We start from the raw sequence: 21900 nt of genomic DNA, 5'->3' as shown, positions 1-21900 counted from the left end.
ATATTAAATAATTATTTTTTATTATCAATTAATCGCTTTTAATTATGGTAAATATAATCAAGGTGTAGTTATTCTTTATCATATTGAGATCATAACAACACCAATTAAGCCGCCAACTTTATACTTCATAAGATGATTATATATGTAACCCAAATTTCTATTACTATAAATGTCTGTAATTGGATAAGGAATAGACATGTCAAATCAATATATATATATATATATATAAAAAATAAAATTATATGTATTCCTTTTGGATAGACAAATATATACACACTTATATATATCATCACATGATTAGGTGATTTTAAATTAAAGATATAATAATATACACTTATGTGATGATATGTATAAATATGTTTATAATTGTAAACCCAAAATAGATATACATAATTATATTTACAATAAAAGTGTTGAGAGTGTCCCTCTGTGTGTGCACACATACACAAGGACACTCTCAACACTTTTATTGTAACTCTTTAATTGTAACTTTTTATTATTGTTATCCAAACGAAAAGGGACTATTTTCCACCCAATTTCTAGTCTGATCTCAAAAGTATACCCATGTTTGATAAAAAATCCAAACACCCACTCATCTCTAAATCGCCGTTAAGTTTTCTGTTAAATAGAGAGGTAAAACCGTCATTTTACTGTTTACAGTCCAGTTATATAATTTTATCGCATTTTTCCCCTCCAATTTTAAAAATTAACTTTTACCCATATCCCTAAACTTTGAAAAGTGACTTTCATCCCCCCAAATCCCTAATTTTTTTTCACTTTTCCTCCAACCATCGGTAACGATATGGCTGGAGGGAGAGTGACGAGCGTCATCTAGATCTGGACGACGGAGTATCATCCATTCTCTGGACGACGCTCGTCATCCAGAATGGACGACGAAACGTCGTCCAAAATAAACGACGAAATATCGTCCAAAATGGACAATGCTTCTTCGTCCAAAGATCTGGACGACAATCATTGTCCAGAGGTGGTCGACCTCTGGACGAAAATTTCTTTGCCGTCATCGAAAAAGTGGCTGCATTTCAAGGGGAAAAAATGAATTTTTAAAACTTAATTCAGCAGACAAATGTTAGTTTTTCAAATTAAAGAGGGGAAAATGAGATAAAATTTTAATTATTTAATGTGGGTGGGTCCAAACAGATTAAATTTTGGGTGGGTATTTAGGTTTTTTATCAGATATGGGTATACTTTTGAGATAAGACTAAAACTTGGGTGGGAAATAGTCCTTTTCCTTTATCCATATTATAACAATAGATATAGACTCTTGATATTTCCAACAAAAACATATTAAAAATTGACTCTCATTTTCCCTCATTGTGTTTTTTCATACCATCAATTTGGCACTAAAAGGAAGGTTTTTGTCTTAAGCTCTCATATTTTCCCAATAATAGTATGTTGCCTCTCACGCATAAATGAACCTTTTTTTGATAACATCTCACAAAAGAAGAACCACCAAGGTTATGATTACCACCAACCATATCGATAAAGGTAGTCCTACTCATAACTTCCCACCTCAAACACTCAATCTTATCGTTTGATTGATCTATTTATTAGGGTAGTACTCTAAAGCCAATCAATTTGTATTTGTATATAATATAATTTATTCATTTATTAATAAAAAGTATTTATTATTGTATTAACTTCTACATAATATGTTTGTAAAAATAATATATTCTTAGAATGGTAAAATTGTAACAAAAGGATCAGATGACTAATCGGAGGAACCCTATGAATGCATCAGATGGCTATTATTACTTTGATTAAGGGCATAAGTAATAGAGATAGTATTATCATAGTGTTGAGAAATCCCATCAAAATGTAACGATAGTTTTCATGTGTCAAAGTTGTTAGCTGACAGTTTGGTGTAACACATAGATGCACGTTATAGACATGTTCACTAGACTAATCTGACAAGAGGATTTTCATATGGATGGTTGTCTCGTACAAGTGAAATTAATCTTTTAACTCACGGGTATATGTGATCTTTAAACTTGAGATCACCAGAACATCTCGTACAAGGATTGGAATGGTTTGACATCACCCAATGTATTAGCATAATTGGGGTAATCATAAAAGTGACGATTGACTATATCAAGATCTATATGGAGACTATGGTAGATCAATAGAGGATTAATCACTCTTAAGCATAAAAAAAGATGTCTCGAATGAGAATACTGAAAGACATCAATAACCACTTGAAACTGTGGTCATAATGGGATCGAGTTGTAGCCTGATCCAAGTTATACGATTATTGATACACATTAGTTCATACAAGGAGTCACTAAGATAAACATGTATCTATGTCTCAACTTTGAGAGATATCAATTGATGAAGGGATCATATTGTGTGTAATTGTAAAGTTGACAAAGCTTTAAAGTTGTTTGCTAATACTCTGTTAATAGGGTAACCATGGTGTTTTGTTAAAAGTCAATCTTAATTTGTGTCCAGATTCAATCTGAATCTGAACACTACCAACTTGATAGATAACTGATCGGTCATATACACATAAGAGTTTATTCAAACTTTGAAGATATAGGGTTATTTATTGATAATCCTATGGTATTTGAATAAAGATGAAATTGCGATTGAACTACATTTGCCCAATAGGATTGAATCAGCCTAATTTGATTTTTTTCTTAACCATGAACATCTATATCTATTCATGGGTTATGAACACCTGTTCATGGTGACACAAATTAGAACAAAACTTTATTCGAGTTTCATTCAAATCTACACTCAAAATTTGAATAAATCACAGATTGTACAAGATAAGGGTCAAGGATGAATAACTATTCATGTGCCATGAATGGTCGTTCATCATATCCAATAAATATAGAATGATTTTCACAATTTCAATTGTTTTGACCAATTACAAAGATGAACGCCCATTTGTCCAAATACCCTCCCTATTCATAGAGCCCTAACAACCTCTAGTGAGTGATTTTGACCTCTATTTCGTTCGTGTTTTACGTTGATACCAAGGTGTCACCTTGTAGTCGGTTGGATAATGACTTCAATGCAAAGTAAAGATGAAAGAGCCTTCAAATGGAGGTATCATGTTCTTGAAACACTCTATTATTTGCAATAACATGTTTCATGAAAACATTATCCTAAAATGTGATTCAACAAAGGGATTTTCAAGCTATTTGATTAATTTTATTGTATTTCACTATCTTCACTAGTTTTCAATGACCCAAAAACTCCTTACATTGTCATCACTTATAAAGTTTACATACAATAATAGTTATTAGGCAACAATTTGAATGGCTCCATGTGAGAATCTTTATAGGAGAAAGTGTTGATCACCTTCGCATTGGGATGAGATTGACAAGAAGGATAATCTAACATAGGCATTAAGATTAGAGATGATCAAATGCATGATTAGGATATGAGATTGATCCGAAAGAGGATAAGGCAAGCTCAAGACCATCAGAAAAACTTTACAAATCAGAGGAAACAGGATCTAAAATTCAATGTTGGCAACTAGGTATTTTTCAAAATTACCCTATATCAACATGTCAAAAGATTCAACAAGAAAAGTAAATTGGCTCTAAGGCATATAGGTCCTTATGAGGTGTTATAAAGGGTGATAAAGTAGTTTACTAGCGTATGTCATTGGTAACCATTGATTGCATTCATAACATGTTTTATGTCTATACAACTATATTAATGACCTATGCCATGTGTCGAAGATAAAAAATGTGGAGTTAAGGATAGTTTGGTTTATGAAGAGCACCTAGTGTAAATATTGGACAAATAGGTTAAGGAGCTAAAATATAAACAAATTCCTCTAGCCAAAATGTTATAAAGGAACTATCGAGTTGAGGAAGCTACATGAAAGGTCAAGTAGGGCATAAGACAAAATTCTTATAAGAGAGAGAAATGTCAAACCCACATGTACGTTACATGGTACAATTGTCATTTCCCTATTTTGGTGTAATTAATGCATTATATGTCAAGTGTAGTGTGTTGTACAATCGTGCATACCTAGAGTGCATGCTTGTACATGCAAAACAAAAGGTAAAATGGTCTTTTTACTGCATGAGTTTTGAAACTGCCTAAATGTGGAAAGGTGTATGACTATACATGTGGTGGTGAATGCTCGTGGTTTTGATAAGGATGAATAGTGTCAACTAGTTACCACAAATAACTATGCATAAGGATATGTACAGTCATGCATGGATTTTAAACTATAGATAAAGTGATTATAAAGATCATAGGATGTGATTTTCAATAGGCAACCATCCAAACAACTATGCAAAAGGTTGCATGACCATGACTGAAGTTATTTTGCTAAAATAAAAAGGGGTTTAAGTTGTGGTTGAGTTCACTACGCATTTTATTATTTTTAGAGCAATTAAAAAGAAATTGGGAGATTATAGAGAGTTTGGAGAGTAAGACATTACTAGAAAAAAGGAAGTTAGATCATCAAATAACCTATCTTAACTAAGAAAAGACTATAGTGACAATAGAATCCAAGTAAGTAGGCCTTTGTCATCCCTATTTTGTGGCTACAAATCTATAATGCCTAGACAACATGTTTTGAAGATTATTTTGAAGATTTTATGAAATGGTACATAGAATAAACATGTTGGATATAAGTGTGTACGTAGAACAAGGCCGAAAACTCCATATGCATATAATGCCATATGATGTTATTATGCTATGTGTGTTAAGCATGTTAATATGTATTTTGGGATAACAAGTATGACCTATAAGGTAGAGATATACTTTTCTTGTTTTAAGAAATAGAGCCTAATCGCCACAAAAAAAAATATATTTTATTGTAGATAATGGTGCATGGTCGTGCACAATGTGGTGAATGGTTTTACATGCATGAGGTTAAAGATCATGCATAAGGTACACGGTTGTACCTTTACAAAATAAAGATGTACATATATGTGTTATAGGGTGCATGCTTGCACATATAGTTTTCAAGAGCATAACCATGAGTGTAAGGATACACGAATGTGACAAGAGGAGTTAGACTTAATGAATGTTAAAGGAAAGGTTATAAGACCATTAGTCAATAAGGTGATCCACTACCATGACCAAAGAAGGTGCATGCCCATACATAGGAATAAAAAAATGAACAAGTGTGCAAGGTTAATCACACTTGTGCATATGGACTAAATTACCTTTTTACCCCTATATTATGTGTTGGAAATAAGGATCAAATAGAAAAGCCTTATTAAAGGTAAATTAAGCTTATTTATAAATAAAGGTGTTTGATTATGTAGAAGATGACACAAATCTTGAATGTAGCAAATTCAGGTCGAATGTAGAAAATTCATGAATAAGTGAGAAATAAATAAATGAGTAGTAATAGTCACTAGTTATGTTCATTGTGGTGTAAGACAAGAGTGTTAAGAATTTTCAGGTTGTCGAAATCTAGTAAGGCAACAAAATACAATTTTAAAAATTAATCAAGACCTTAAGACCCCATTGAGGATCATGTTTTAACAAGTATTTTCATGAAACATGTTAAAACATACATAGGGTATTCTAAGAACATGATACATACTCTTGATAGTTCATTCAACCTTTATGTGGTTATAAGTACGTTATCTAATCCAATACAAGGTAGTGTCTTGGTATCCATGTAAAGCACATATGAAAAAGAGGTTGAAACCAATCACATGAAGTTGTTAGAGCTCTGTGAATGGGGAGGGTATTCGGACAAATGTGTGTTCATCTTTGGAATTGGGCAAAGTTTTAAAATTACGAAATTCGTTCTATATTTATAAATCATGATAAACAACCATTCATCTTTGATTCTTATCTTGTCAGATTCGTGATTTATTTGATTTTAGGCATAAATTTAGATGAAACTCAAATAAAGTTTTTTATTAATTCGTGTCACCATGAACGATCATTCATGGTTAAGGAAAAGTCAAATTGGTTGATTTATTCCAGTTGGACAAGCCCAGTCCATTCACAGCTTCACTTCTATTCAAATACCTTAGGATTATCAACAAATAATCTAATACCTTCAAAATTTAAATAAACTCTTATATGTGTATGACCTATGAGCTCTTTATCAAACCAATAGTATCTGAATTTAGGTCAAATCAAAACATAAACCAAGATCAGCCTTTAGCAAGGCATATGGTTACTCAATTGATAGAGTGTAAACGAACAACTCTAGACTTTACTAACCTCAAGGTTACATATAATTTGATCTCTTCATCAATTAATATCTCTCGAGGCTAAAACGTAGATACATGTTTATCTTATTGACTCCTTGATATGAATTGAAACACATTAATAATCAAATGACTTAAATTGAGCTTTGACCCAATACCATTGTGGCCATAAATTCGAGTGATCATCAATGTCTTTTAGTAGTGTCATTTGAGATATCATATCTCATACTTAAGAGTGAAGAATCCTTTGTTGACCAACCACAGCCTCTATACAAAATTTGATATAGCCAATCACCACATTTATGGTTACTCCAATTATGATGACACGTTAGGAGAAAATCAAACTATACTGATCCTTATATAAGACAATTTGGTGACCTCAAGTCTAAAGAATGCATATACCCATGAGTTAGAGAATTTATTCTGTAGAAATTGGAGCAACTATCCATATAAAAATCCTCTTATCGGGTTAGTGTAATGAACACATTTACAACATACACCTATGTGTTGTACTAGGCTATCAGCTAACAACTTCGACCTGTAAGAACTGTCGTCACTTTTCAGTGGAGTCACTCAATATTATGATAATCTCACCACTTTTATTTGCGCCTTTAGTCAAAGTAATATTAGAATTATAGATGTTTCTAGAATGGTCATATAATATATTCATAACGTTCTCATAATCAATTATCTGATCCCGTCGTCACAATTCTACTGTTTTAAGTGCATATTACTCATACGAACATATTATGAGAACACTAATATGAATGAATAATAAAACATGTTTTTATTCATAAATAAACAAATTATATGATACAAATGTACAAACTGATTGACTCTTGCATACTACCTTAACAATCTCTCATTTGCATTATAGCTAGTCACTCATATGTTTAATGTCATATGCAACTAAATGTCTATCATGCTTTTATTGAGATATAGGTTTAGTTAACAGGCTTACCAAATTGTCATTTATGTTAACCTTAGCAATTTGTACATCTCTATGTTGAGCGTTCTCTCGATTTAGGTGATATTATCTGAGTATATGTTTAGATCTTAGTTGAAACCAAGGTTCTTTTGCCTAATCAGTGGCTTCATTGTTGTCACAAGAGAGCTCGATTGGCTCGACAATGCTAGGAGCTACTCCAAGTTTTGTGATTTATTTCTTGATCTAAACAACTTTCTTTACTACTTCAAAAAGGGCAATGTATGATCTTTTTTCTTGACGTAGTAAGATCCTAAGATTTCAACACCAATTAGTGAAGTTGCCTCCATGTATCCTATTTTACTTTTCAAGAATCGAACAATGCGTGGTTGCCATGTTGATATGTTTGTCTACAAATATAGATTAATAAGATATGTAATTTAATTAATCTATTAATTCATTTAATCACGGATTTTAAATTAAACGCTTCCATTATTTTCCTTAAGTCAATAGCCCTTATTGTTAGATTTAAAAAATCTAGGTGGAATTCCTAGTAGATTGAGATCCCATCAAACCAATCCAACTATCATTTTGGCGAACAAGCTAGAATTGGCTTGATTAGGTAAATCAACAAATTAATTATAAAAGCCCACAATCTCAAGTTATATAGGTGTTATCCCAACAAACTATGAGATCTCGATTGTCAGTGTCAGTAAGGTGGATACAACATATCCCTTTGCATCAACAAATGCATTCCTTAATATACCTTCAACATACTTCAACTTCATTCTGATAACAAGCAAAGTAAGTTAGTTAAATCATACCTAATATGACTATCACCCGACTTTCCACCTAGTAGAAGTGTACCTTTCATTTTGGCGAAAAAGGTTTCAACAAAAAAAAGGTTAATCGGGATGTAAAATTGAAGGCATTAACTATTAATCTTTTAAGTTAATATTAGTTTAGGGATTTAATTAGTTATGTCTCACCATTTTTAGTCCATATGTGGGTAGTGTTTCTAAGAAATAAAACCCTAAACATGCATATTATGATGTAAAATTAAAATGTCAGTATATAGCTTATTCTAATGTCAAGCCCTCGCACCATGAGGGGTTTGACTAGTCAACCTAGGTTCTACTCTTTGAGTTTTATTCGCCTTCATTCTTCAAGTGTACATGGTTCTATCTCCTAGTTACATTTTTTCTAATAGAATGAAAATAAAATAAAACCTAATTCTAATTTTACGTTAATAAAAAAGACAACATCAAGTTACATTCAAGGGGAGTTAGGTGAGAAAAAAAGTACATTAAGAATAAAAGAGAAGATAGAGGATGTAAGCCCTATTTAAAAATTTATAAGCATACATTCCCAAAAAATACATCCATAGGTTCATAGTTATATATTTGGCACTATACATATATATATATTTATATACATAGATAATCAAAATTAAATTGAATTAATATTAATTATTTAGTCAAGTGTTAAATTTTTTTACCCCTTCAAATTTTGCATAATTACAAATCAACCCTAAAGGTATGACAATTTATAGTTTGGTTCATATTCAATGAAACAAGGTTAAAACTATAAATTTCACATTGAATGAGTGTGTAGGCTCTTGTAGACAGGCATTCATCATTACGTACCTAAAATTTGTCAAAATTCCATAAGCATGAACAATAAGCCAAATGGTCATGCTAACGAGTGAATTTTCCATAATGATGGACATCCATCTATGAGACTCTTCACGTTCGGGGAAATTCTATGCTTATCTCTACAACGGAATACAGTGATGAACGGTTATGTCTTATCATGCGTACAATCATTCACAATATGTTTTCTAGGTTCTACTATGAAGCGATCATTGGAAAACCTCCCTAAATTCAACACGTTGTTGCAGAAATGAGACAACAAGGCGTGTATGTCTATCTCACACTAGCAACAACTCTCAAAATGTGACACAACATGATTTGAAGGTGATTTCATGTAACAACACAAAATTAATGGCAATCAACCGAATTTTTATAACCTACGAATTCTCAAGCAAAATTGAACAACTAGAACTCAACAATTTTAACACATATTTTATGTTAAAATGATTGTCAATGATTGTGTAACAACACATCACAAATCAAACTTACAAATTTTAACATGATTGATATCATAATTTTATATGCAATAACACACACACCTTCTCTCAATCAATATACATATTTCAAAACAGGTAATTTTTCATGAAAATACCCTAAACGTTTGCTCTAATATCACTGTTAAAAATTTTTGGGTTGTCAAAATCTAATAAGGTAGTGAAATACAATCTTAAAAATTAATCAAGACCTGAAAAACCCCATGGAGGATCACATTTTAACAAGTATTTTCATGAAACATGTTAAAAAATACATAAGATGATCTAAGAACACAATAACTGTGTTTAATGGCTTTTTCAATCTTTACATGGCTATAAGTATGTTATCTAAGCCACTATGAGGTAACGCCTTAGTATCCACACGAAGTATAAATGAAAGGAAGGCTAAAATTGATCATATCAAGTTACTAAGACTCTGTGAATGGGGATGGTATTCAGACAAACATGCATTCATCTTTGAAATTGGGCAAAAGTTTTGAAATTGCAAAATTCATTCTATATTTATAAAACACAATGAGTGGCCACTCATGACACATGAACGATCATTCATCCTTAACCCTTATCTTATAGAATCTATGATTTAGTTGAATTTTGGGTGTGGATTTAGATAAAACTCAAATAAAGTTTTATCCTAATCCCTGTCACCATAAAAGGTGTTCACAACTAAGGAAAAAGTTAAAATGGGCTAATTCAATCCTATTGGACAAACCCAATCCACTCATAGCTTCATTTCTATTCAAATACCTCAGGGTTGTCAATAAATAATCTAATACCTCCAAAGTCCAAATCAAATATATATATATATATATATATATATATATATATATATATATATATATATATATATATATATATATATATATATATATATATATATATATATATATATATATGTGACCCATAAGCTCTTTATCGAACCAATAGTTTTCAAATTTGAGTTAAATCTAAACACAAACCAAGATTGACCTCTAGGAAGAAGGCATCATGGCCACTTGGTCGATCAAGTATCAACAAAAACTTTAGGCTTTATTAACTTCATGATTATGCATAATACAATCCATTCTTCAATCAATATCTTTCAAGATTGAGACATAGATACATGTTTATTTTAGTGACTCCTTAATATGAACTGATACACATCAATAATTAAATTACTTGGATTAACCTTTGACCCAATCCTACTGTGGTTACATATTCGAGTAGGCATCAATATTTTTCAATATTCTTATTCGAGATATCATCTCTAGTGTTTAAGAGTGACAAATCATCTATTGATCTATTATAACCTCTATACAAATCTGGATATAGTCAATCATCACATTTATGGTTATCTCAATTATGATAGTATATTGGGTGGAGTCAAACTCTATCAATCCTTATATGAGACGATTAGATAACCTCAAATCTAAATATCACATGTACTTGTGAGTTAGAAGATTTATTCCATAGACAATGAAACAACCATCCATATAGAAATCCCTTTGTCAAGTTAGTCCAATGAACACATCTATAACATGCACTCATGTGTTGCACTAAGTTTGTCAACTAAAAGTTTTGACACTTGAGAATTATTGTCATTTTTCCATAAAATCACTCAATACTATGCTAATTCCATCACTAGTACCTATGCCTTTAGTCAAAGTAATATCGGGATTACGAACATTTCTAAAATGGTCATCTAATATGTTTATAGGGTTCTTATGATCAGTCATCTAATCTTTTCGTTAAGGTTCTACAATTCTAAGGGTATATTACTCATACAAATATATTATATGAATACTAATATGAATAAATAATAAAATATATTTTTATTAATAAATGAATAAATTACATTATACAAATGTACAAACCGATTGGCTCTAAGGCATTACCCTAACAAATAGTGTAATCTTGGCCTAGGTTTGGAGTCACTACTATGTGATCTTTAGCTCTTAAACCCCATGTGAAAGCATTTAAGTGTTAACTGGATACTCATGAGATGTTTCATGCACTCAATACTAAGGTGTTTAGCAGCTCATTCTTACTTAACGATGTATAGAAAGGAGAACTACCTCAGTTTATTCCTTATGTGGTTAACAAGTGTTTGATATATGCACTCATGGTAAGAGGCGTTCAATGATGGTTTTAGTTAACAGTCTCATAATTATGCATACATGGAAAGGAACGGATTGTGATCAAATTCCTCATGTGGCCAAAGTGTCAGAGCTTAGTCAGTTAAAAGTCCAACTAATATTGTGTTATATGCACTGGTAGTAGTTAGACATCTGGGATGTCAATTCAGATATACTTTTACAAGACATCTAAGATATTCAAAATTAAGGGTTAGGTATTCGATTGATATCATTAGTTGAGAACTAGTCATTATGTTTATGATTGTTAAACATATGGGCATGATACCCTTAAAGGTGATATGGACCTGAACGTCATTATGTTGTAACACTCACACATTTCTTTTGTGTGATTTTACAGGTAGACAAGGTCAGTAAGAAGGCATGCGAGGGAGTTAACAAGTTAACCAAAGGGAGTTTGGATGAAAAAGAGCTCATTTACGTTTCCTATTATGTATTATTGCTTTTAAACTCGGAATTAGTTGTTTATAGTTGGATTATGCACATTCTGTTTGATTTGGGTTGCCTTGTAATTACTTATAGTACAATGGTTTAATGTCAGTAATGGTTAATGACACCTTTTGGCATGCTATATAAGAAAATGACTATCATTCCCATATGTTTGTATGATTGTTAAATTTTGTTATGGTTTAAATAAGAGCATACTTAAAAAAAAATAAATCAACATGTTTTTTCAGGTCCATATCCCTTTTAAGGATATGTATCTGGAGAGTGATGTTATAAGTTATACATATTTTAACATCCAATTAACAAGGAAAGTGCAATTATTTTACCAATAATGACTTTTTACTTTTTATGTTTTTGGTTGATGAGTTACAATTACATATATTAATATACAGTATTTTGCTACAACTTGGTTATTAGTTAATTTGTAGTAATAACAATTTTACAATAATTAATGTTACTAATTAATTTTTTTTACTTGGTTAAAATGATGCATCATATGAATTATTTGACTTTGTGGATCAAAGCATTTTTTACTTTTTAACTAGGATCAAATTTCTTGTCCCAAATTCACCACAATAACAATAACACAAATTTGTCTCTAATTTACAACACAAATAAAAATTAAATTTGTATCCCTAATTCATCATACAATCAATAACAAAAAATTGTGTTCTCAATTCATCATACAATTAAAGATAAAAAATTTTAATTCCAATTCCCTTTATAATAAAGATCAAAAAATTTTGTTTTTAATTCACTATACAATCAAGGATGAAAATTTTTATCTCTAATTCACCATATAATCAAAGATGGAATATTTTGTATCCAATTCTCTACACAAACAAAGGCAACAATTTTTGCCCTAAAAAGTAGACATCAAAGTTGATAAATGTGTTCCTTCTGAAATAAAATAACGGTATTTGGGACAATCTAATATGACAAAGCAATATTTCATTCATAATGATTAGTTATTAAGGATAATTACTTTTTTTTTCCTTTTGGTAACTTGACTTTTGTGGTGATTTGGTTTATCATTCTATTTAATTTTTGGGATAATTTTTTTACTTTTTGGGATGAACTTTTTAGTCATGCTTTTATAAAATCTATTGTTATGACCTCTCACTCACTATCGTGATAGTTTGTATTTAGATTTTTATTATTGAGTTGATATTGGACAAGGCCTTTGGCTCATGGAGGTTAATGGTGTTGTTTTAAAAGGTCCTAAGAGGTTTTGTGGCAAGGTGACTTATTAGGATGATGGTGATTTTTGGAGTCCAGTATTTCTATTTGAGCTAAAGGACATTATTTTTTTAAGAATTTCATCACTTTCCCTAATCAAATGAGGGATTTTTGTTATGTTTGAATCTTTATAAGGATATTGAATTGGTCGAATAACTATTTTTCACCTAAACTTTAATGAAATGATGATTTTCTACCTTCCAATAGATCTAACAAAATTTAACTCAACACAATATGATATGAAAAAATCATGTTAAAGTTATGATTTTCGATACAAAAAATAGTTTGGATCATATTCAAGTTGATCTTAAAAAAATCATATTATATTTGAGTTGATACGAAACCAACCAAAACTAAGTCAAAAATTTGTAACACTATTACTGAATTATTATTATTATCAATAACATTACTACTTAAAATTGGTAGTCAAAGCTAACCAATGTAGTTGAAACACTTGTTTACAACAAAGATTGGTTGTTTGATTAAATTGATAACTCTCCTACTGAATTATTATTATTATTATTATTATTATTATTATTATTATTATTATTATTATTATTATTATTATTATTATTATCATTATTATTATAGTTTCAAATATGATTTACATAGTTATTTTCACCATTTCCTCTTTAAGTTGATTTAGAATATAATGACTTTAATTTGAATGAGCTCACAAAAGATATTACTATTACTAATACAAGCAAATAATATATCCAATAAAGATAATACTCTAGCACCCGTTTGTATTAGAATTTGCTTAATGGCCAAATGACTAATTTCCACTTAAGGTACAGTGAAAACCTAAAGTGACCCCCGCTAACTTTTAAAAGTCTAAATACCCATCCATTCGTTAGTTTTGCTTGTTACATTTAAGAATATATTCGTCATTTAAATATTTTTATTTAAAAAAAGAAAAGTTATTTTTTTTTCCCTTTAGTTTTAAAAACTGACCATTTTCTCCTAACTTAATTTTAAAAAATTAATCTTTCACCCCCTTTTTAGGGATATTTTAAAATAAGCAATCGCCCCTCAAACTTTGAAACATTGTATTTACACCCCCAAAAACTTTATTCTATCTTTTCGACAACTGTTTTTCCCGACGTTTTTCTCCAGTGTTACATAGATATATGCAAAAATCACACAAATTCATGCAACAATCTATCATCAATAGATGCACAAATCAATCGAATGACATTGCATAGATATGGGTATCATCTGTGCGATGTTGTTCGACCGATCTATGCATCCGTTGACGCATAAATCCATTGCCAAAATCTAGTCATTTCAGTTGGATTTTCTATGGTTTCTACACTAGGAAACCATCGAGGGAAAGGAGATGTCGCCGAAGAGGATTATTAAGAAGAACGATCGCTGGAAAGTTGGAATGAAGTTTTAAGGTGTAAGTGTAATGTTTCAAAGTTTAAGGGGGGCAATTGTTCATTTTAAAATATAAAACCCTAAAAAGGGGGTGAAAATTATTTTTTTTAAAATTCAGTTAAAGGAAAATGGTTAGTTTTTAAAACTAAAAGGGAAAAAATGTATTAATTTTTATTTGTTTAAATAAACTAAAGGGGAAATGATTAGTTTTTAAAGGGGAAAATGGTTAGTTTTTAAAAAAAAAAAATCAATTTTCTTGGTTTAAATAAAAATCTTTAAATAATAATTTTATCCCTGATTGTAACAGCTAAAACTAACAGATGAGTGGGTATTAAGGTTTTCGAAAGTTAGCAGAGATCACTTGGGTTTTCACTATACCTCAGGTGAGAATAAGTCTTTTGGCCAAACTTAATTTTAATTCTTTTTTTAGCTTAATTATAATAGTTACTTTAAATCAATTCTTAAATGTTTCTATTTCTTGAAACATTATACAAGTTGGTTGGATATCTACTTGGAGGAGTTAGTCTTAAGTCATTTGGCCGAAATTTTTCATCTTCTACTAAAGATATCCATTCTAATATAATAACTCTTTTTTATATACTTGTAACAAATTATTTATAGTTTTTTTTTTTGTTGGTGTGTGATAAGTACTGTTATTTTGAACTTATTATATTTGGTGTGTCATATTAATATACTTGTTAATAGTTTTAATATTTATAACAATAATATTCATCATATGAATTGGAAATTAAATTTCTTAAATATTTAAAAAATTGTTAATCTTATTGATTATAAATAGCATTATTTTAAAGTTAATGTTGTAAACTTATCTGGGTTCATGGTTGTGATATTTTATTTTTTTTATTCCTACAATTGATTGTACAAAGAGATAATAAACAAACTATTAATATTGACATGAAATAGAACAATTTTGTTTTAACAAAATGTTGTTTTGTGTTAAAATATTTTTTTGTGTGTTTTTTTTTGTAAGAATCATATTATTCCATTGCAAAAGTATATTTGTTTCGTAACAAATTATATCATTACATTTGTTGTTTTGACACAATTTTGTCTGTTACATAATTTGAGTTAATTTGGGTCAATTCAAATTAATTCAGAAATATTTAAGTTCAGTATAGAAAATTTTTTGTACGATTCTATTTTAGGTCGGATTAGGATTTAAGGTATTCAACCCCAAATTCGATAACACAAACTGTCAAGTCTACCTTCTAAAATTGAAATGTCCATTTGTTCACCCTTCTATTAAATTTTTTAATAAAATCTATTAATTTTTTATAAAGCTAACTTTTATAAAGTTAAATTACTTGTATACCTTTATGTTAACGTTAAAACAACATAAATACCCTTTTCTCTAACCCCCTTCAACAACTTATCTGTCTTAACTTCACTAATCTCCTCATCGAAAAATCATATTATTTTCTTCCTCTTCCATTCAATCTCCTAATAGATTCCCTTAATTGCAAAATCCTATTATTTTCTTCCTCTTTCAGTCAATCTTATAAACAATTTCCAACTATCAAATTAAAATTCTAAAACCAATTTCTAACCATCCGTGGATTCTTTAATGTTGTATGTTCAAATTAACTATTCTTTAATGGTGTATATTCACCTTACTTGAAGTTGATGATGAGCTAGGCTAAGATTGGTGGTCGGATATGCATTGACGAGTTTGAAACATTTGCAACATTTGGCCATCATAAATTGGTATGCTTTGATCATTCCTCTTGCATATACAGTCATAAAAAAAAAGAATTAGTGATATCGCATACTTGCCTTAGTCGAAGCCAGTGGTGAGCTTGGCTATAACTAGTGGTTAGACTTGCATCAACGAGTTTGAAGTAGTTATGACATTTATTCATCGCAAATTGATTTGGTTTGATCATCTCCCTTGCATATATTGTCATTGAAAAACTTGGTAATGTCATAAGCTCACCTTACTTGAAATTGATAACTAGTTGAGCTATGACTAGTGGTCAGATATGCATTAACAAGTCTGAAGCAGTTGTGACATTTGTCCATTGCAAATTGGTTTCTTCATTATAAGAATTTTATCATTTAATGGTATAGTTGACATGAAGAAAGGATTTGGTGAAGAAGAACATAAATAAGGAGAAAGAAGAAAGAAGAAAGATAATAGAGATAATAGAAGAAGAAAAAGTAGTTGTAAGATCTATCAACTCCCCCCAGGTTTTTTTCAGTGGTCAAGAAATAAGAAAATATAATAAAGGCAAAAAAAAGGAAAAATACAAGGTAGTTAAAGTGAAAATGTGATTTATTTGTTCAATTAGTGGTGTAAGTGATTTTAACTCAATTATATATTATACAAAGTGACAAAAATACCATTTTATTTTTAAAACTAACATCTTGCACCGACATATAAGTGGGAAATAGACTTTTTTAGATTTAAAAAGTAGGAAAATCATCGTTTTATTAAAGGGAAATAGTCATTCAACCTATACAATTTGATTAAACCTTACTGGTCTAAAAATACTTTTTTACTATCAAATTGTTAAATCAAAAGGTGTTAATGTTTTACTATCAAAGGGTTTGAAAAGCTATATCCATTATCTAAGGGGGTTTATTTTTTAGTACTTATCTGAGAGGGTGTGAGGAATTTCTTCGTATTAAAATTAAAAGAATCAAAGTGAAACATAAAAATTGACACAAAATTATCACTATTATACTTTTTTTGGATAAAAACTATATGAATAATGTTATGCGATAAAAATAAGCAATCTAAGGTTAGTCCCTCAAATGCAGTAGTTTGATATATCAAAGACTAGGATACTAGCAACCATCGACCATTGACTAAGTGATTTGAGATTTGATATTTTTCAATAGGTGTTAAAGGAAAAGTCATAAGTTGAACCTTACTTTACAATGATCACCAAGTAAAGACATTAACCTTTGTATAAATGTAAATTTCATCCATATAGGCATAAATCGATTCATTTGAATTCAAAATCTTAGATTAAGTTTTGGGGGACAAGGAGAATTTGTGAAGACATTGTCCCTCTAAAAATTTGTATATAAAGGAGACTAAAAAAAAAAAAGAGAGAGAGAAAGGGAGAAAAAAGAAGAGAGAGAATCATTGTATTATTCTTGTATTACACCATAAACTAGTGAAAACACCGTAGACATAGACATTTCGACTAATAAACCAAACCATACAAAAATTTTAGTGTCAATCTTTCTTCTTCACTCCACTTACACAAATATATGTCTCTAAGAATTTTCAAATACTCGTAATAGACTTATCTAACTCTTCTCAAACTCTAATAATTGTTATCATAGCTTATTTTATGCAAAATTGTAAATTGCATACACCAGCTAGTGATAACAAATTATATTAACAAGTCACATTGTTAATTCTTAAATTAACCCCTCATCCAATCATGATCCCCTATTGAATAAGTTGGTGTGTCTTCCTATGATAACACCTAAGAAAAGTAATGAAATTGGTTTTGATGATGGTGGTTTGGAAATTTTGTAATGTGGTGGGGAAAGCTACCTCTAATACATAGATTTTTATTTACCCTTCTTCAATTCATAAATTGCAAAATTTATTTGCTTTAATTCCCATGTTGAGTTCTAATTTTTGATGGCATAGTATTATGTACGTTATTCATTTATTTACTTTCGAAAATTGTGGACTCTCCCTCTCAATACACCAACATTCAGATTATAACATATGATGATAAGCTTTCTCAAAATAAAATATAGTTCTCTTTTTTCAACAAAAATTGCCCACACAATCTTATAATTTAAAAAAGAAGCTTCAATATTTGTTATAAGATATAAATCGTATATTACCTGTGGTGTGGACGCACATGGCAGCTCGTCTTTTATTCAAAGGAAGTTTTATTATAATTTATAAAGGAAACCGAGCGGAAAGTCTGACCTGACCAAGCCAAAGTTGGGTTGGGTGTTAAAAGGCAAGTGGCACACGTAATCGCACTACAACCTCCACCACCAGTTTATAATTTCTCCTCCCAGAAAAAAATTTAAAAAAAAAAAAAAAAAAGGGAAAGAGAATTCCATCCATGGCTGTTCTCAACAAGTCCCTTTTCATCAGCCTAGCGGTTCTTGCTGTTGTTCTTGGCTCAGCACAGGCACAATATGATTGTGCATCAAAGCTGGTGGACTGCTACAAATTTATCAACTCCACCACCAAACCAGACAACGATTGCTGTAGCAGCATAAAAAATGCAGTAAATACTCAGCTTAAATGCCTCTGCACTCTTTACACCACCCCTGGGTTGTTGCAGTCTTTCAACATCACACTCAATCAAGCTCTCAATCTCAGTGCCGAATGCAACGCCTCTACTGATCTCAGCGCCTGCAACAGTATGTAACCATCATCTCATCTCAATCTTTCCTTTTTTCAGCTTGCTTCAAATATCATGATTTATGCTCGATTTAATGTTTTTCTCGGTATTTTAATCAATTTAATTGACTATTCTTTCTTCTTTGTGTTTTTTCCGTCGACGACACAGGTTCGGCTGCCTCACCGTCATCGGTGCCAGGTAACTCCGTTTCCGTTAGCCAATTTCCGTTTTGATTCCATTAACTGGTGTTCTTTTTCACTTTCTCTTTCGCTTGTAAAAGCGAAATCATGATAAATGTTCTGATTAGATCTGCTCCAAAATCTGGTGACTCTAATTTTTTCATATTTCTGACTATATGATAACTAAAAGTCAAAAGTCAAAGTCACATCGGCCGGGTAATGTAGAACAGTAAAGGTCAAGCTCGATATAACAAATCAAAGGGTAAATTTTACATCAGCGCTTGAAAAATATCAATGAAAAGGAGACCCATTGAACAACTACTTATTAATTATTTTGTTTTGTTTGTCTAATAGTGGAGTAGGCAATGGGTATCCTCTGGCCCGTTGCCAGCCTATAGACACTTTCGGCGCCTCCAAATTTGACCCAGTATAATAGCCCTAGGGGACAATTCTGCAACATCGATTCAGGGAAAAAATTAGGTTAGGTAAGAGAAATCAACAACTTAATATAACAGCAATGTGAAATAATGTAAAGTGGAGTAGAGAGAAAGAGAAGCATTCACATTGTGTCAACATAATTTCTAATGTCAACAGCAAAACATATTATAATTGACATATGCTCTCTGGGATTAGTCAGTCCACTCTGTTGTGCATTGCTACATTGATAAAACTATGCTAACAAAGTTATTTTTATAAACTGAATCGATGGTTTATGATTTAATTATATCATTATTTTTTTAATTTTAGATAAATTAGTATGATTTGTTTATATATATAATATTATTCTTTATACATAATTGAAAATTGATGGCATTAGCACTATAAATGTTACAGGAAGTGATAAAGGCGATGCATCAGCAGTAGCATGGGCCGGAGTTACCAGCTTATTCTTATTATGTGCTTCTATGCTTCTTTATTAGTACTACGAATTACTTATATTCCGCGTTGGAGTACATGCAATAATGTTGAGTTCATTGGTTTAGAGAAGCGTTCATTGTCATTTGCTGCTTCATATTTATAGATTTAGAGATTTGTTGTCTCCTTGATGTGAACATCTTCATGTAGAACACATCGCATTTGAATAAATTGATGTTCTTATTTGAAACAAATGTGATATTGTGTGATATGTCTTTAATCCTCCTCTTTGAAATTCCTATTTTGACCCCAGGTTTGACTTATTTAAAATAAAACCTTGTTAGACAGATAAAAAAATTACAATTATCATATTATGCTTAATTGTTTCACTCTTTGGCAATTTACATTAACTCAAACTAAATGTAATTAATATTTCTGAGGAATTTCATTCTATGGTCTTTTATTCATTGTTCATACTTCTCTGTTCTTCTCTCATTTCATTTCAATAATTTTTTTGTTTTTTTTTATTATTCCTTCTTAAAATTCTTTTATTCTCTCTAGCGTGATGGACTCGCCTGGTAAATAAAAACTTTAAATTCTCTGTTATTCACATGGGTTCTTACCTGATCACTGCAACTGCTTCAAAAGGCATAGGAGTGATAGTCAATCAGAATCAAAAGGAATTCCCTTAACCACTCCTTGGAGTGTGGAAATGGGAATGCAATCACAAGGTAAAAAGAAATTCATTGAGTGACGGAAACTGATTTAAAGAAAAAGGAAAAAATATCCAATTTCAAGCCAATGAAGTGGGAAAGGGTTTTGCGTTTTCAGCCAAACTCATTCTTATAGGTGAGTCGTTCAATTTTTTCCTCCAAGTGTTAACGAATTTTGCGCCAAAATTGATGTAAACACGCAGTAGAATAATTTCAAAATTTTAATAAAAAGGTAAAGAATCCTCAACCTGGTCAAAAGTATCAATCAGTGCACTAAATAAATAAAGAAGGCTCAAAATAAAATATCATAGCAGCATTGTTGACTCCTTCTCTTTGTGGCCTCTCTTCGTATGACACATCCACAACTCTTTCCAGAGTGTCGAAAACCACTACTTGTTCAGACAGGGCAGTGGGGACACGACGAACGGTGGAGAAGCAATGGGAACTACCCAAGGATAGTGCTAGCGACCCTTTGGAATGGATTGACAGATAGACGAGAGACTTTTTAGAGGCCAAAGGACTTATTCCCACTTAAAGTATTCTTTAATCTTAAATTTTTATCTTTTAATTATAAAAATTTTAAATACTCATCTATAAAAGGATAAATTTGTTAGTTTCAAAGATAAAATCATCATTTTATCTGTAATATTAAAAATAAACTAAAATTTAATCTTTTTTTCTATCCAAAACCTTAAAAACTAAAAGTTTGCTCCGTAGACCAAATTTTAAAAAATGATATTTCCTCTTTAAGGTTTAGTTTTCAAATTCTGGTGGTCTCTCTCTCCTGAAGCTTCCTCTCCCTCTGATGATCTCTCTCTATTCAGTTGGACACCCGATCGACGTTAAATAAAGTTTGGGAGATGAAGAGCTTCCCAGATGAAGTTCGTCAGGAGGACAAAGTTCTTCGTTTTCCAAACAAAGTTTGTTTTCATCAGGAAGATGAAGCTCTTTATTTTCCAAGCTTCATTTGACGCCAATTAGACGTTCAGCTAAGTGAAGAGAGATCGTCAGAGAGAGAGAAAACTTCAAGAGGGAGAGGCTGTCGGATATGACGTTGGAGTTTGAAAACTAAAACTTAGGGAGGAAATGTCATTTTTTAAAATTTGGCTTATAGAAAAAATGATTACTTTTTAGGGTTTAAAGGAGAAAAAAGAGATAAAATTTTAAGAGATTAAAATTTTCTTAATTTTAATTATTTATAAGTAAGTAAATGAGATTTTTATAGTTAAAAATTGAAAACTTGATCTTAGAAGATTCTTTGGGTGGGAGTCCTTTGGCCTTTTTTGTAAAGAGAATTCGCACAAGATTTTATGCAAAATAGCCAGTGACCCTACGGCAACCTAACATTTTAATTTTTGTTTCACACAAAAGGAG

At 30.8% G+C, this 21900-nt stretch overlaps 1 protein-coding gene and 1 long non-coding RNA gene across 2 annotated transcripts; both read left to right on the top strand.

The window, feature by feature from the left end:
- The first annotated feature begins 18356 nt into the window (after positions 1–18356).
- LOC123195618 (non-specific lipid transfer protein GPI-anchored 7) lies at positions 18357–20067 on the top strand. Its single transcript, XM_044609432.1, has 3 exons — positions 18357–18798; positions 18948–18977; positions 19793–20067. The coding sequence occupies exons 1-3, from the start codon at positions 18495–18497 to the stop codon at positions 19876–19878; spliced, it is 420 nt and encodes a 139-aa protein (XP_044465367.1). The 5' UTR covers positions 18357–18494; the 3' UTR covers positions 19879–20067.
- LOC123195619 lies at positions 18984–19679 on the top strand. The gene is made up of 2 exons (XR_006497500.1): positions 18984–19220; positions 19313–19679. It is a non-coding gene; the product is annotated as an uncharacterized LOC123195619 (long non-coding RNA).
- Positions 20068–21900: the final 1833 nt, after the last annotated feature.

The sequence above is a fragment of the Mangifera indica genome, chromosome 14, assembly GCF_011075055.1.
Source record: "Mangifera indica cultivar Alphonso chromosome 14, CATAS_Mindica_2.1, whole genome shotgun sequence".
NCBI classification, from domain to species: domain Eukaryota; kingdom Viridiplantae; phylum Streptophyta; class Magnoliopsida; order Sapindales; family Anacardiaceae; genus Mangifera; species Mangifera indica.
The sequence above is the reverse complement of the archived record's forward strand: the minus strand, read 5'-3'. Positions and strand labels throughout refer to the sequence as shown.

Coding starts and splice junctions, on each gene's coding strand:
- LOC123195618 (XM_044609432.1), top strand. CDS start 18,495: ATGGCTGTTCTCAACAAGTCCCTTTTCATCAGCCTAGCGGTTCTTGCT. Junction 18,799..18,947: donor TGATCTCAGCGCCTGCAACA/GTATGTAACCAT, acceptor TCGACGACACAG/GTTCGGCTGCCTCACCGTCA. Junction 18,978..19,792: donor CTCACCGTCATCGGTGCCAG/GTAACTCCGTTT, acceptor TAAATGTTACAG/GAAGTGATAAAGGCGATGCA.